The following is a 13,048-nucleotide window of genomic DNA, read 5'->3' on the forward strand; positions in this document are numbered from 1 at the left end:
ACTATTTGTAGCCATTGGTGCCTAAACTTCCCAGACTCCTCTAACAATAAAATGGCAAAGGCGGCACAAATATCAGAGGGGATTGTGGTGGTGGTGATAGAGCTAGCTAGGCATTAGTGGAGGGGATGTTTTTTATGGTTGGAGGGGTTTCTTTGCGTTGGAGATTGGTTGGCGGGGAGGGCTAGGCATTGGTTGGAGAGGTTGGTTTGGTTTGAGTTAGGCATTGTTTGTATGGGTTGACTAGGTATTGGATGGAGGGATTGGTTGGGCATTGGTTGGCTAAGTATTGGTTGGGTTGGAGGCCGTTGAGGTTAGCCATCAATACTGGGGGTTCGAGTTAAACTGGGGTCAGGTTAAGCGATAGAATATCAATTAGTATTGGTAAAAATTACAACTGGCATTGTTTAAAAGGCAATAAATATGGCAGCATCCGTATCCCACTCACTCCAGGTGTCCTCTACCCCTCATGTAATTACGAATGCTTTCCCTTGTCGTTGAGATCTTGTCATGTCCAAGAGGTGAATTTGTGTGGTGTATTTTTGTGCTAGTTGCATTAGGTCCAGCAGAAAGGGGCGCAGTCTCTAAGAAATCGCATGTTCAGACTGGCGGGACATGATCTGCCACACACTGACCCCTATTCTCCGCACGGCTCAGACGTCCAGGGTTAGCGCTTCTATTTCTAGGTCTCCAGGAGAACATCTGCAAGACTACCCTCCATTTCTTGTGTCTGGAGATTGGCTGATCCCTGCTTGCTCTGGAGGGAGGGGGGGGTTCCAGGAGGTTAGGGCAGCCCCAGGATTACGCTCTGTGCAGACATTGCACTTAAAGTATTGGCTGCTGAACACAGACAAACCTAAAGACTGCTCAGACCTGACATAATCGGCTGCTTAGCTCGTCCAGCCCTGCGTAACGGCCGCGTATCCTGAAAGGATCAGAACAAACAGTTTGACTTTTCCGAAGAACTAGTGATAGGAACTGTACGTTCCGCCCAGCCTGACGCTTCCCTTCTGCAGTTCTGAGACACAATGGTTCCACTCTGTGTAGCACAGCAGCTGGACTGGTTACTTCAATAGGCTAATAAAGGCTCCCCCTCAAGATTACAATAGCAGAGCTAGATTGTGATCATTTCTGGTGTAAATTTCTCTCCATTCCCCCTCGTTCTAATGGTTCCCCCACGAAAAGCATTAAGATGAAATGGGGACCTTAGGCAAGATAGCACTTCATGCCCACCGCTGATAGTCACTTTTTTTTTCTTCTTGGTTTTGGTGGAGACTAAAATATCACCAAGCCCTAGGCAGCTGAAAACCGCTGTAAACAGCCATTTCCCACAATGCAACAGGGTTCACAGAATGGAAACTGCCAAGAGTAGTACTCCGAATTTTTGTGGGAGGGCTTTCACCACAATATCAGCCATACAGCGCCCCCTGATGGTCTGTTTGTGAAAAGAATAGATTATCATGTAAAAGGGGGTATCAGCCACTGATTGGGATAAAGTTCAATTCTTGGTCGGAGTTTCTATTTAAGTGTCCCTCTTTCTCAGCTCAAATTTGGGAGGTATGGATATATAAATACATAATAATATGGGAGGACATTAGACTATGGCTATGGTAGGATTAGATTGCGAGTTCCTCTGAGGACAGTCAGTGACATGACTATGTACTCTGTACAGTGCTGCAGAAGATGTCAGTGCTATATAAATACGTAATAATATGGGAGGACATTAGAGCAGCTCACACTCTAATCCTACCATAGCCAGTCTAATGTCCTCCCATATTATTATTATTATTATTATTATTATTATTATGTATTTATATAGCACTGACATCTTCTGCAGCACATTAGAGTACATAGTCATGTCACTGACTGTCCTCAGAGCAGCTTACACTCTAATCCTACCATAGCCATAGTCTGAGGACAGTCAGTGACATGACTATGTACTCTGTAATGTGCTGCAGAAGATGTCAGTGCTATATAAATACATAATAATAATAATATGGTAGGACATTAGACTATGACTATGGCAGGGATTAGATTGTGAGCTGCTGTGAGGACAGTAAGTGACATGACTATGTACTCTGTAATGTGCTACAGAAGATGTCAGTGCTATATAAATGCCTAATAATGAGAGTGCACAGTGTAGGCTGAGCTGTGATCTTGCAGCTGTGTCTCTGGCTGTGGAGGGGGAAGGAGGATATTCCGCGTATTCCCCGGGCTATGCGATCACAAGTGCTGTGTAGCTGCTGATCTGCCCGGGGTAGTGGTATGAACACATTAAACACTGCAGCAGAAGGAAAACAGGATGTTGCGTACAGAGCAGGGGAGGAGGACTGCAGTGGGAGAAGCCATGATTAGCTTCAGCAAGGCCTTGCATCTCACAAGGGGTTAACCAGGCTGCTCTGATGGGAACATGGCTGCTTCTGCGCACTGAGACTTTATATGCATCTGCAGCGCTCACATTTTCCCTGCTGTCTACCGCCATCTGCTGGATAGACTGGGAACACCCGCCTTATCTCCTACTGTCAGACATGTAAAGCAGATTTCACAGAAACCTCATTGATGCTTACACCGCTTTAGAAATGCTCTGATGAAACTACATTGACCACATACGTTTTTTGAATTGCAATCAATGGTTTTAGTTTTCATATAGAACATGGTAATGTCGCTGACTGTCCTCAAAGGAGCTCACAATCTAATCCCTAGCAGTCCTAGTCCTACAGTATTATTTATATAGCACTGACCTCTTCTGCAGAACTTTACAGACTACATAGTCATGTCACTGACTGCCTTCAGTGGAGCTTACGGTCTAATCCCTAACATAGTCCTATCCAACTGTGAATGGCCAATTTTACCATCTAAGTGTAGTATTGCCTACACAATCTGGGGCAGCATGGTGACATAGTGGTTAGCACTCTTTGAGGGGCAGGAAGTGACAAGACTATATACTGTACATCACTGCGGAAGGTGTTGGCGCTATATAAATTCTAAATGCTAATCTGTAGTTAGCACTCATACTACATGGTAGTGGTAAAATTGGCTAAACAATGGCTAATCAAAATTGTATGTGTATGCTCCATAAGGCATTATTATTTGTATAGCACCAACCTCTTCTGCAGCACTTTACAGAGTACATAGTCATGTCACTGACTGTCCTCAGAGGAGCTCACACTCTAATCCTACCATAGTTGTAGTCTAATGTCCTACCATATTATGTATTTATATAGCACCAACCTCTTCTGCAGCACATTAAGAGTACATAGCCATGTCACTGACTGTCCTCAGAGGAGCTCATAATTTAATCTTTTCCATAGACAGTGTAATGTCCTACCATATCAATTTTTTACAATATTTATACATTTAGGCAGTGTTTCACCATTGTAGAGACTAACCAGCAAGCTCATGGTGACCCAGAACTCATTGGAGTGTGTAAGGGACTACAATGGTCCTAAAAGCCCCCTTACTAAGATGTTAAGAAAAACAAAAATTTGCTTTCCTAAAACAGAAAGAATTTGCGATAATTCAGGTTGGAGTGAGCTCGAGATGTCTCCCAGAGCACCACTGCTGAATATATGCAAATTAACCATTGTACCCTTAGAAGCTAAACACACCTCCAGAACCGCTGGAATGCAATGATGTGTCAGCTTGTTAAACTGTACAGAGCCATAATAATCAAACATGCATACAGACTGTTTCGGATTGTTTGATCCTCATCAGTGCATGGCATGGATTAATTGCCGAGTTTAGCCGAGTTCTTCAAGTTGTATACGTTGCTGTGATTGGAGAACTTTTGTTTCCTATGGACTTTCTCGCTGGGCCATTTGAAACATACTGGCTCCACAAATTGTGTATCTACTTATCATAAGACATGTATAGTAACCAACATTCTTTCCGTGTTGCAAAATTACGAAGATCAACCAGCTCATCATGCAATTTCGAGCAATAAAATGTGACTAAAAATCTTAAAGCACGTTTTACCTATGAATTGCCTGAACTACATGAAAAACAAACGTGACATTATACCTTTAAAGCGGACCTCAATAACTTCCTCTGCTCTAAAAGATAAGCAGCAGCATAATGAGCTTTAAATGGAACCAGAGGTGAGGGATATTGAGACTTCCATATGTATTTTCTTGTAAACAATGCAAGTTGCCTGGCAGCCCTGATACTTATGCCAGAAGTTTGAGTCAAACCCTGGAACAAGCATATGGCTAACCCAGCATATGGCTAACCCAGCAAAACCTGAATCAGAGTACCTGATCTGCTGCATGCTTGTTCAGGGTCTATGGCTAAAAAGTATGACACAGGATCATGACTGCCAGGCAACTGGTATTATTTAAAAGGTAAGAAATATGGCAGCCTCGATATCCCTCTCACCTTTAATGGAAGCAGAGGTAGGGTTACCACCCTGTGTACACAACTTGGCTGCTCTGCAGAGGAGATTCCTAAGCTGACACAGCTGAGATCAAATTATAGTTGTGATTAATCACGGATGAGGGGGAATTGGACAGGTTAAACACTCTGAATACACACAGGGTATATTTTATATTTTTTCAGTTTTTCTACGGTGCAAAAGTTTAGGTCCAAAATATACCAAAACTTGGAGACGCTTCCCGTTTCCTATAGGTGCATTCAGACACTAAAATCACTTTAGTTCTTAGTAAAATAGCTTGATAGGTCACTTGGAAAAAATGTATGTTTGTACCAGGCGTCCACTCCTTGCTCCTTTCTATAGATCTACCATCTTCTTTGCTGGGTTTTCCAGCATTACGGTAAAGTTTGAAGAAGCAGTTTTGTCATGCCAGTGTATCTCACCCTCTGTTGCTTTTGGAGCTAGTTTTTGTTCTTAGTGTTTTTGGAGTTAGTTTTTGTTCTTCTTGAGATGTCTACGATATACCTAGACAGGTAACACCATGCAGGTGGTTAAATACAACACCGGTCTGATCATCTTGGGTGGCAGTCAAAGCCTCTTATGGTCTGTCTAGTCTGTCCCTGGTAATTGGCTTTTTTTGTAAGGAAGGTAAATAGGGTGGTGTAGGTTAAATGTTCCTTGGAGTTCTTTTCACAGTAGACATCTGTACGGCAGTTATTGAGGCTATAATTAAAGCGTCGGGTTGTCTTTAGCCATGCTGCAGCCTTTCCTGGTGAGAACACACAACTCTGTTAAATAATTGAATGTTTTCTTTAATAAAAGAAGAAAAACATGAATTCCCAGTGGCCGTGAAATGTATTCAGTTCCAGAAGTAAGATAAAAGGTTTCGAGTATGAATTACTAATGTAGACAACAGCTATTTAGTGCAGCGGCGAGCCGTCGCGTTGCGAGCAGCCGCATCGCGCCCTTCGGGAATAAATACGCACGCACAGATCAACTACAGAGTCAAAGCCGACGACAGGAAGTGAAGATCTGGGATGTGTTGGAAAAAACGTGCTATCCATCCAGATTGAGAGGGACCTAGGAACTTACCAAGTGGTAACTACAAATGCCAGGAAACTTTTGGGCATCCCTAACATTTCCACTCCATACCTACCTATGATCCCCACAGACAGGTGGTACATTTGCAAGGGGTCAAAAAGTGCAGCCATCATGACTTCACCCTCCACCCATAACCAGTGTGGCTGTTGGGACTTAACCCTACTAAAGGGTGGCGGCCACTATGATGGCCCCCACCCATAAATGGTTTTGCCGCCATGAGTTTGCCGAACCAAAACATGTTCGGCCATTCCTCCACCCATAACTGTTGTGGTTTCCATGACTTCCCTCACCCATAATCAGTCACCGGGACTTTACACTCACCTTCTTCCCTGACCTGGGTATAAGGGTTAGGCACCACCTGGGATAGGGCGTTAAGTATCACCAGGGGGTGTCTTAGGCTTCACTGGGGGGGGTGTCCTAGTGTTAGGCACCGTGGGGGGGGGGGGGGGGGTATTGGGGTTAGGCAGCAGTAGAGACAGGGTTCCATGAGAGTAGGGTTAGGCTTAGTTGTAGTCAAATATCTGTCATTTTGTTTTGCTGTGCTCGTTACGACTGTAAATATGTTTTAGTTTTCATTAATAGATAGTTATTTTAACAAATGTTATTCTATTAAAAAGCCAAAATTGAAAAATATTGTCTAAGATAAAGATGAAGAAATAAGAAATTTGTCATAGACAATATTTTAAAATATTGGCGCTACCCCATGCCCTTTTTTCCTGGCACCCTTATTTGGTGTATGCTCCTCAACCACCCTTTACTAATGTGTCCAGTTGTGTTGTGGAAAATGAGGCCCTGGTTGTTTTGTGATCTCCCAGTTGAATGAACCTGATTTATGACCTGATGTACACAATCTAATGAGACCTGTGTTTGTGTTGTGTGTTGCCGCAGGTGCGAATATTGCCACAGGGGAGGAAGTGGCCATCAAGCTGGAATGTGTGAAGACAAAGCACCCTCAGTTGCACATCGAGAGCAAGTTTTACAAGATGATGCAGGGGGGAGGTAAGTCCTGACTTAACTAAGCTACAATAAGAGAGCACATTTGGCTTGGACCAGGCAAAACTATGAGAAATAAAAAAGGTCAAAATGTATACTTGCCTTAGTAGTGGGAAGCCGCTCGATGGTCCAAAGACTCCCCAGATCCTCGTGCTTCTGCCCTCTTGTGGCCAATCTCTTGTCCAAGTATGAGAGCCACCATACTGAGACTTCATTTACGTCTTGACGTAAGTGAAGTGCACTGGTTGCGTATCTCTCCAGCTGCCCCAGCGATACGTAGAGGGCGTGCTTCTCCTGCGCAGACTGACAGCTAGGGCTGTGGAGTCGGGGCAATTTTGGGCACCTGGAGTTGGTCTAAATCGTGGTTTCATAAACTGAGTCAGAGTTGGAAGACTCCACAGCCCTGCTAACTGCAGTGATGGGACCCGGTATCAGAGCTGCGGACGGCGGCGGCCTGGGAGCGATCCGAGCGGATGGGGCTGGAGGAAGCCCCAGGTATGCATAAATCTTTAATAGATTCAGCTCTGGTACACTTTAAGCTGCATATTTTATTTTTTTGTAAAGATTTCACAATTTTATAACTAACAAACCATCAAATAGCATTGTACCCAATGCATAAATTTGCATTCATAATTTGCATAATCTTGTGTGAACTCGGAATGATTTTCATCTCCTTCACCGTCACTAGTACTCTGGTCTCAGTGGCAGAATGGGAAACTGAGATCTCAGGATGACCAATGAAATGTGTGCAATTCCGAGTCAATGCAAAAGTATGCAACTTGGAAATAGACCAATCAAATTGAGCAGCTGCTACATTTGATTGGTCCTATTTTTTTGTAAGCTTTATAATTCTAACATAAAGTTGACATGAATTTTAAACTGGTAGCTATTGGGCTGTAGTGGCTGGATAGTGTGCTCTGACGCAGGAGACCTGGGTTTGAGTCTTGGCTCTTTCTGCTCAGTAAGCTGCAGCTATTTAGTGAGGAGACCTTGGGCAAGACTCCCTAACACCACTACTGCCTACTGAGCGCGATCCTAGTGGCTGCAGCTCTGGCGCTTTGAGTCAGCCACAAAAGCGCTATATAAATATTCTGTGTCTTTTCTTGTGACTGAGATGCAAATCCTCCTCTCATTGAAATGTTCCTTGTATTTGTTCCGTCTGGCAGTGGGGATTCCCTCCATCAAATGGTGTGGGGCGGAGGGGGACTACAACGTGATGGTGATGGAGTTACTGGGCCCCAGCCTGGAAGATCTCTTCAACTTCTGCTCTCGCAAGTTCAGCCTGAAGACCGTGCTGCTCCTGGCAGATCAGATGGTAAGTAACCTCCTTATACTATAGAGCTCAGAACATCAGAACACGCTAAATACATGGTGCATACGTGAAGATTGGGCTGGGGAATTTTATTAGAACGTAGGTCAGGTTTATCGAAACTAGTGCAAATATGGTGAAGTCCAGGCCTGTACACCGGCAAGATCAATGCAACCTCACGGAAAGTCTGGAAGTTAGCTACGTCTTCTGTGGACTGTGAGTGTGGCACGGTAGGGACGTCATGAGTTATCAGCTATCTCCGATGAGTTTCATCTACCGTGTGTTCAATGCTTAGAGCCAGGTAAACCTATCCAATTTTTTGATTGGACAATCCTTGGCCAGTGTTACCATCACTTGTAGTATGAAAAGTCACCTAGGCAATCTTTTGGGCTCTTTCACACCAAATCTGTTTGCGATTTTCAGTGTTGCGCTCAATCAAAACACAGGAAAAATTCAGCAGAACTACAATTGCATTTTTTAGAAAATTGGAAACTACGTATGAATGCATTCCCACAATTCCAGTTGTAACTTTACTGTACTTAAATTTGGAAAATTGCAAAAACAAAACAGAACACACCCGGTGTGAAAGGGCCACTACTTTAGTATTCCAAAATTTATTGGACCTCCTATGTGGAGGTGGTAAAATTGGTCAGTGATTGGCTACGCAAATTTGGATTTGTGTATGAACTCTTAAGAGCTCTGGTCACGGAGCAAATAAAAAAAATTTCAATTGTATTTTGCCTACAGTAACTCTTGAAAGGGTCATACGCACGTCCAAACAATCTGCCCAACTTTCTTTTAAACTCGATCTGTTGGAAGATAGTTGGGGGTGTGTACAACTTACTGGCAAACAAGGTGACCAACTGGTAACAGGTTGTTTGCCATTTTCAACCGGTGGATCAACCTGCCCAACCATCCTGCAGATTGGCCACGTGCGAGCTAGTCTTTTGAACAACTTTGTTGTTTTTGAATGTGGAAATGTTGTGCAGTTTGTCGTTTAGCTTGCGTGCATAGTATGTGAGTTGGTTGTTTAGTTGGTTGGCATGTGTGCATGTACTTGTTGTGTAGACAACTTGTGCAGTTGGTTGTGCATTATGTTGGACGTGTGTATGAGCCTTAACCACTTGAGCCTATCTGGACGCATATGATCGTCCAGATAGGCTGTGTGGCTGCCTCATGCGTGCGATTGCGTACGCTCCTGCTGTTGGCCCACAGATCAGTGAATGGGAATATCGTTCCCATTCATCGATCAAAGTCCCCTGCAGAAAAACCTCACGGTCTCTTATCAGAGGCTGTGGTCTTTCTGCATAAAAAAGGTTTCCCTTCTTTATTCTAGTTCCTGGAAGCAAGATCGATCGCTCCCAGGACTTTTTGACTGTGGCCATCTTGTGGCCAAATAGTAAAACTACACCCCAATTAGTTGATTACTTCCCACACCAAAAATTACCCAAATAAAATTTTTAATAAAAAAAAAAAAAATTGCAATAAAACAAACAAAAAACAACAAATAGTTACCTAAGGGTCTGAACTTTTTTAAATATGTATGTCAAAGGAGTATATTAATATAATTTTCTTTTTAAAATTATAGGCTTGTAAATGGTGATGGGCGCAAATTGAAAAAATGCACCTTTATTTCAAAATATAATATCGGCGCCATACATTGTGATCGGGACAGAATTTAAATGTTGTAATAAGCGGAACAAATGGGCAAATACATGGGTTTTAATTACGGTAGCATGTATTAATTTCAAACTAGAATGGCCAAAATCTGAGAAATGAATTTTTTTCCATTTCTTAATTTTCCTGTTTAAAATGGATTTAGAATAAAATCATTCTTAGCAAAATGTACCACCCAAAGAAATCCTAAATGTTGGCAGAAAAAATAAGGTATAGATCATTTCAGTGTGATCCGTAGTGATAAAGTTATTGGCGAATGAATGGGAGGTGAGTTGCTCGGATGCATAAAGTTACCGTAACACTGTAGGCTGAAGTGGTTAATAAAATGACTTCAGAGGTTATATTTTATAGGCATTATAAAATACAACTGATAACCAAAGCTCATATATTTGCTGATTGAACTTTTTGAATATGAAGCTGTCCAACTTTTTGATCATTTGCTTCTGAGTGGGTTTCTAAATTTACACACTTGCACATAACCTTTCAAAAAAAAAACTTATGAGTAATTTGGAAATGTGATAGCCAGGTTACTCTAAATGCTATAATTATCAGACCAGTGTGTGGGTAGAGTAACTCTACAATGATTCACCGTGGTTAGAAGCTCGTGGGCTCGGGTTTTCTCTCCCGTAACTCGTACCTCTCCTGCTTCACAGATCAGCCGCATCGAGTACATCCATTCCAAGAACTTCATTCATCGGGATGTGAAGCCGGACAACTTTCTGATGGGACTCGGCAAGAAGGGCAATTTAGTCTACATTATAGATTTCGGTCTAGCCAAGAAGTACCGCGATGCCCGGACGCATCAGCACATACCTTACAGAGAAAACAAGAATCTCACCGGCACTGCCAGATATGCCTCTATAAACACCCATCTGGGCATCGGTAAGTGGGAGAGCGAACCTTTCAAATGGACTGAAAAGAACTCTGAAGCATGACTTCCGTCTTCTGTTTCTGGTAGCCTTATAGGCAAGATGCCACGTTTTGTGTACGCACCTTGTTTAGTTTCTGTTCTGTCGACTCTTTGCGTCGTGTGTGCATTGCAGGCCGGAAAGGAGAGACGCATCGGGCTGTGCATTGCAGGCACTGGCACTATGCTTACCTCCCTCTGCTTTCACTAAGAAGGCATCTCCTCCCTGCTGGCCGGCAGCATCTGATCCCAAGGATGCCGGGTATGTGCTGCACCATTGTCGCATCACTCACCCGCTCTCAGCAGATTAGCGATGAGATCACCATCCACATGTGAAGTCCTGCTTCCTCTCTGGCTACAGCTGTGCCTCATGTGACCCGGAAGCACGTAACAGGTCACATGAGGCACCATTGTAGTCATAAATACAGGACACTGGGTGGGTGGATGGAGATCCTATCACTGGAACGCTGAGAGCCCAGTGCATCTAGAGACAGGGAGTGCGAGTAGGGGGACATTTTAGAGAGGGAAGCTGCCTCTTGCCGCCCTCTATTACTGCCCTGACGCACGTGATTCACATTGCTTTATGGTAGAACCACCCCTGACTACCGTACGCCAGGCCCCACTATCCTTTACTGCCTCTCGAAGCCTGTCCAAGCTCATGTTTGTTGCTTCCGTAATACTAGATAGCCATCTCATTCTCTACCGTCCCCTTCTCTTTTTGCCCTCAATCTTTCCCAGCATCAAGGTCTTCTCCAATGAGTCCCACCATCTCATCATGTATCCAAAGTATTTCAGCTCTAGCATTGCTCGTTCCAATAAACAGTCGGGGTTGATTAGCGAACTGGATTTTCTTGACTTTTTAAGAGTCTGAAGCCTCTTAAAATTCGCCTTTTTTATTTAACAATCCCCTTCTACACTATCATCCCCCCCCCCCTTCTAAAATGCTGCTACTCCCCATATCCCTGGGGAAATGTTGGGGGAGCGCTTCCGAATAGAGGCAGAGCTTTGAGCTGTAGCTCTGCCTCTACTCCCGTCAATCGGTGCTGATTGCTGCCTCTCTCCGCCCCTGTCTTCCTTAACTGAGAGGGGCGGGGGAGAGGCGGCGATTAGCGCTGATTGACGCGAATGGAGGCAGAGCTACAGCTCAAAGCTCTGCCTCCCCCGGCAGCAAAATCCACAACCCGGAAAGTTGTGGATTTTTGCCCCGGTGTTAAAACCAGCGATTTGCCGCGGGATAGAGGTTTTTTTAGATGGGGTGATAGTGTAGAAGGGGATCCTTTATAATAGGTAACTGTCCCTGTGTAGCAGGGACAGTTGGCTCAGTGTAGCTGGGTCCACGCTTTTTGCTACTGTGCATGTGCACAGCACGGACCCAGACTCACACAGGGAGGACGAAAGGGACGCGGGCGGCTGGGTGTGCGCACGCGACGGGCGGATGCGCAATGCAAGTGCGCCGAGACAGACCTAGCCCGTTTTTAAACGGGCTAAGGTCACTAGTTAAATAAAAAGATGCATTTTAAGAGTCTTCAGTCTCGTTAATCTTTTATATTTTTTCTTTTTTTTAAAAAAAACAAAACAAACCTCTCACCACTATCCTGTCTTCTTTGAATCCACACAGAGCAAAGTCGCAGGGATGACTTGGAGAGTTTGGGCTATGTACTTATGTACTTTAACTTGGGGTCACTACCCTGGCAAGGACTGAAGGCAGCAACCAAACGCCAGAAGTATGAACGCATCAGCGAGAAGAAAATGTCTACCCCCATCGAGGTGCTCTGCAAAGGTTACCCCTGTAAGTACGCCCTGTTGGCACAGGTTATTGTGTTAGTGTATTAGCAGTCTGAACAATCTCCTTGTACCCTTTACGAGGCTTGGGCCCATATCCTTCTGGAGATATTTTCAAACCTTAAAATGCCTTTTAAAGCTCCCACCAAGCAAGACATTACTGAAAGTTTATTACTTTGGAGAAAGCATTGTCTGTAAGAAGCTTGACATGGATTGGGTGGGGGTTGCAAAAAAAGGCATGGTGGACTGGTGGAGATGCACAGCAGAGTTCATAATGGGCTGGAGATGTGCCCGGTAAGGAAATTACTGACTAAAAGCAAGGTCTACTGCAGTGCTGTCCTACTCCAGTTCTCGACTCAAGGGCCAAGGTACTTACACATTTTTGGAACAGCTCAAATTGATGGGACTGGTTCAGGAAAGCTGTGGTTCATCAAGTAGAACACTTCTCTCCATTTTAAGTCCATCCTAAACACTGGCATGGGTTTGACCCTCGAACTGGAGATGGACAGCCCCGGGGATAGTGTGTAGCGGTTGCTGTGACAGCAGAGGGCCATTGTAAGATGTATAGTAGCATCCGGATTATTGGTGTCTAAGGGGATGTTGAAATTGTCCAAAAAGTTTATGGAAAAATAAGTAGGCATGGGTGTTATCGAAACTGAAAGAGCAGCATTTGGACAGGATTTCATGATCTTGTTTTTACCGGGTTTGTTTATGGCTGAACTGTATCCATACTATATAGTACAGCTGGAAGAGCAGCATCAGTGGAAGCTGACCATGGTTTTCAGTATGGGAATTGGTGATAAAGACCACTGATGTGACCCAGTGTGCTTAAAGTGGATCCGAGGTGACCTTTTACACATTGCATAATTGTGTTCCTTTCCTATTGTTTATAGGGCATTCCTCAAGCCAAATA

General features: G+C 44.0%; 1 protein-coding gene across 1 annotated transcript in view; it reads left to right on the forward strand.

The window, feature by feature from the left end:
* Nucleotides 1-13,048, forward strand: part of CSNK1E (casein kinase 1 epsilon) — a 72,177-nt gene that overhangs the window by 46,362 nt on the left and 12,767 nt on the right. Inside the window, exons 3-6 of the mRNA XM_068252132.1 lie at nt 6,356-6,466; nt 7,627-7,775; nt 10,100-10,328; nt 11,972-12,142. Coding sequence (XP_068108233.1) covers nt 6,356-6,466; nt 7,627-7,775; nt 10,100-10,328; nt 11,972-12,142 — 660 coding nt within the window. The remainder of the gene's footprint in view (nt 1-6,355; nt 6,467-7,626; nt 7,776-10,099; nt 10,329-11,971; nt 12,143-13,048) is intronic.

Source organism: Hyperolius riggenbachi, chromosome 9 (genome assembly GCF_040937935.1).
Source record: "Hyperolius riggenbachi isolate aHypRig1 chromosome 9, aHypRig1.pri, whole genome shotgun sequence".
NCBI lineage: Eukaryota > Metazoa > Chordata > Amphibia > Anura > Hyperoliidae > Hyperolius > Hyperolius riggenbachi.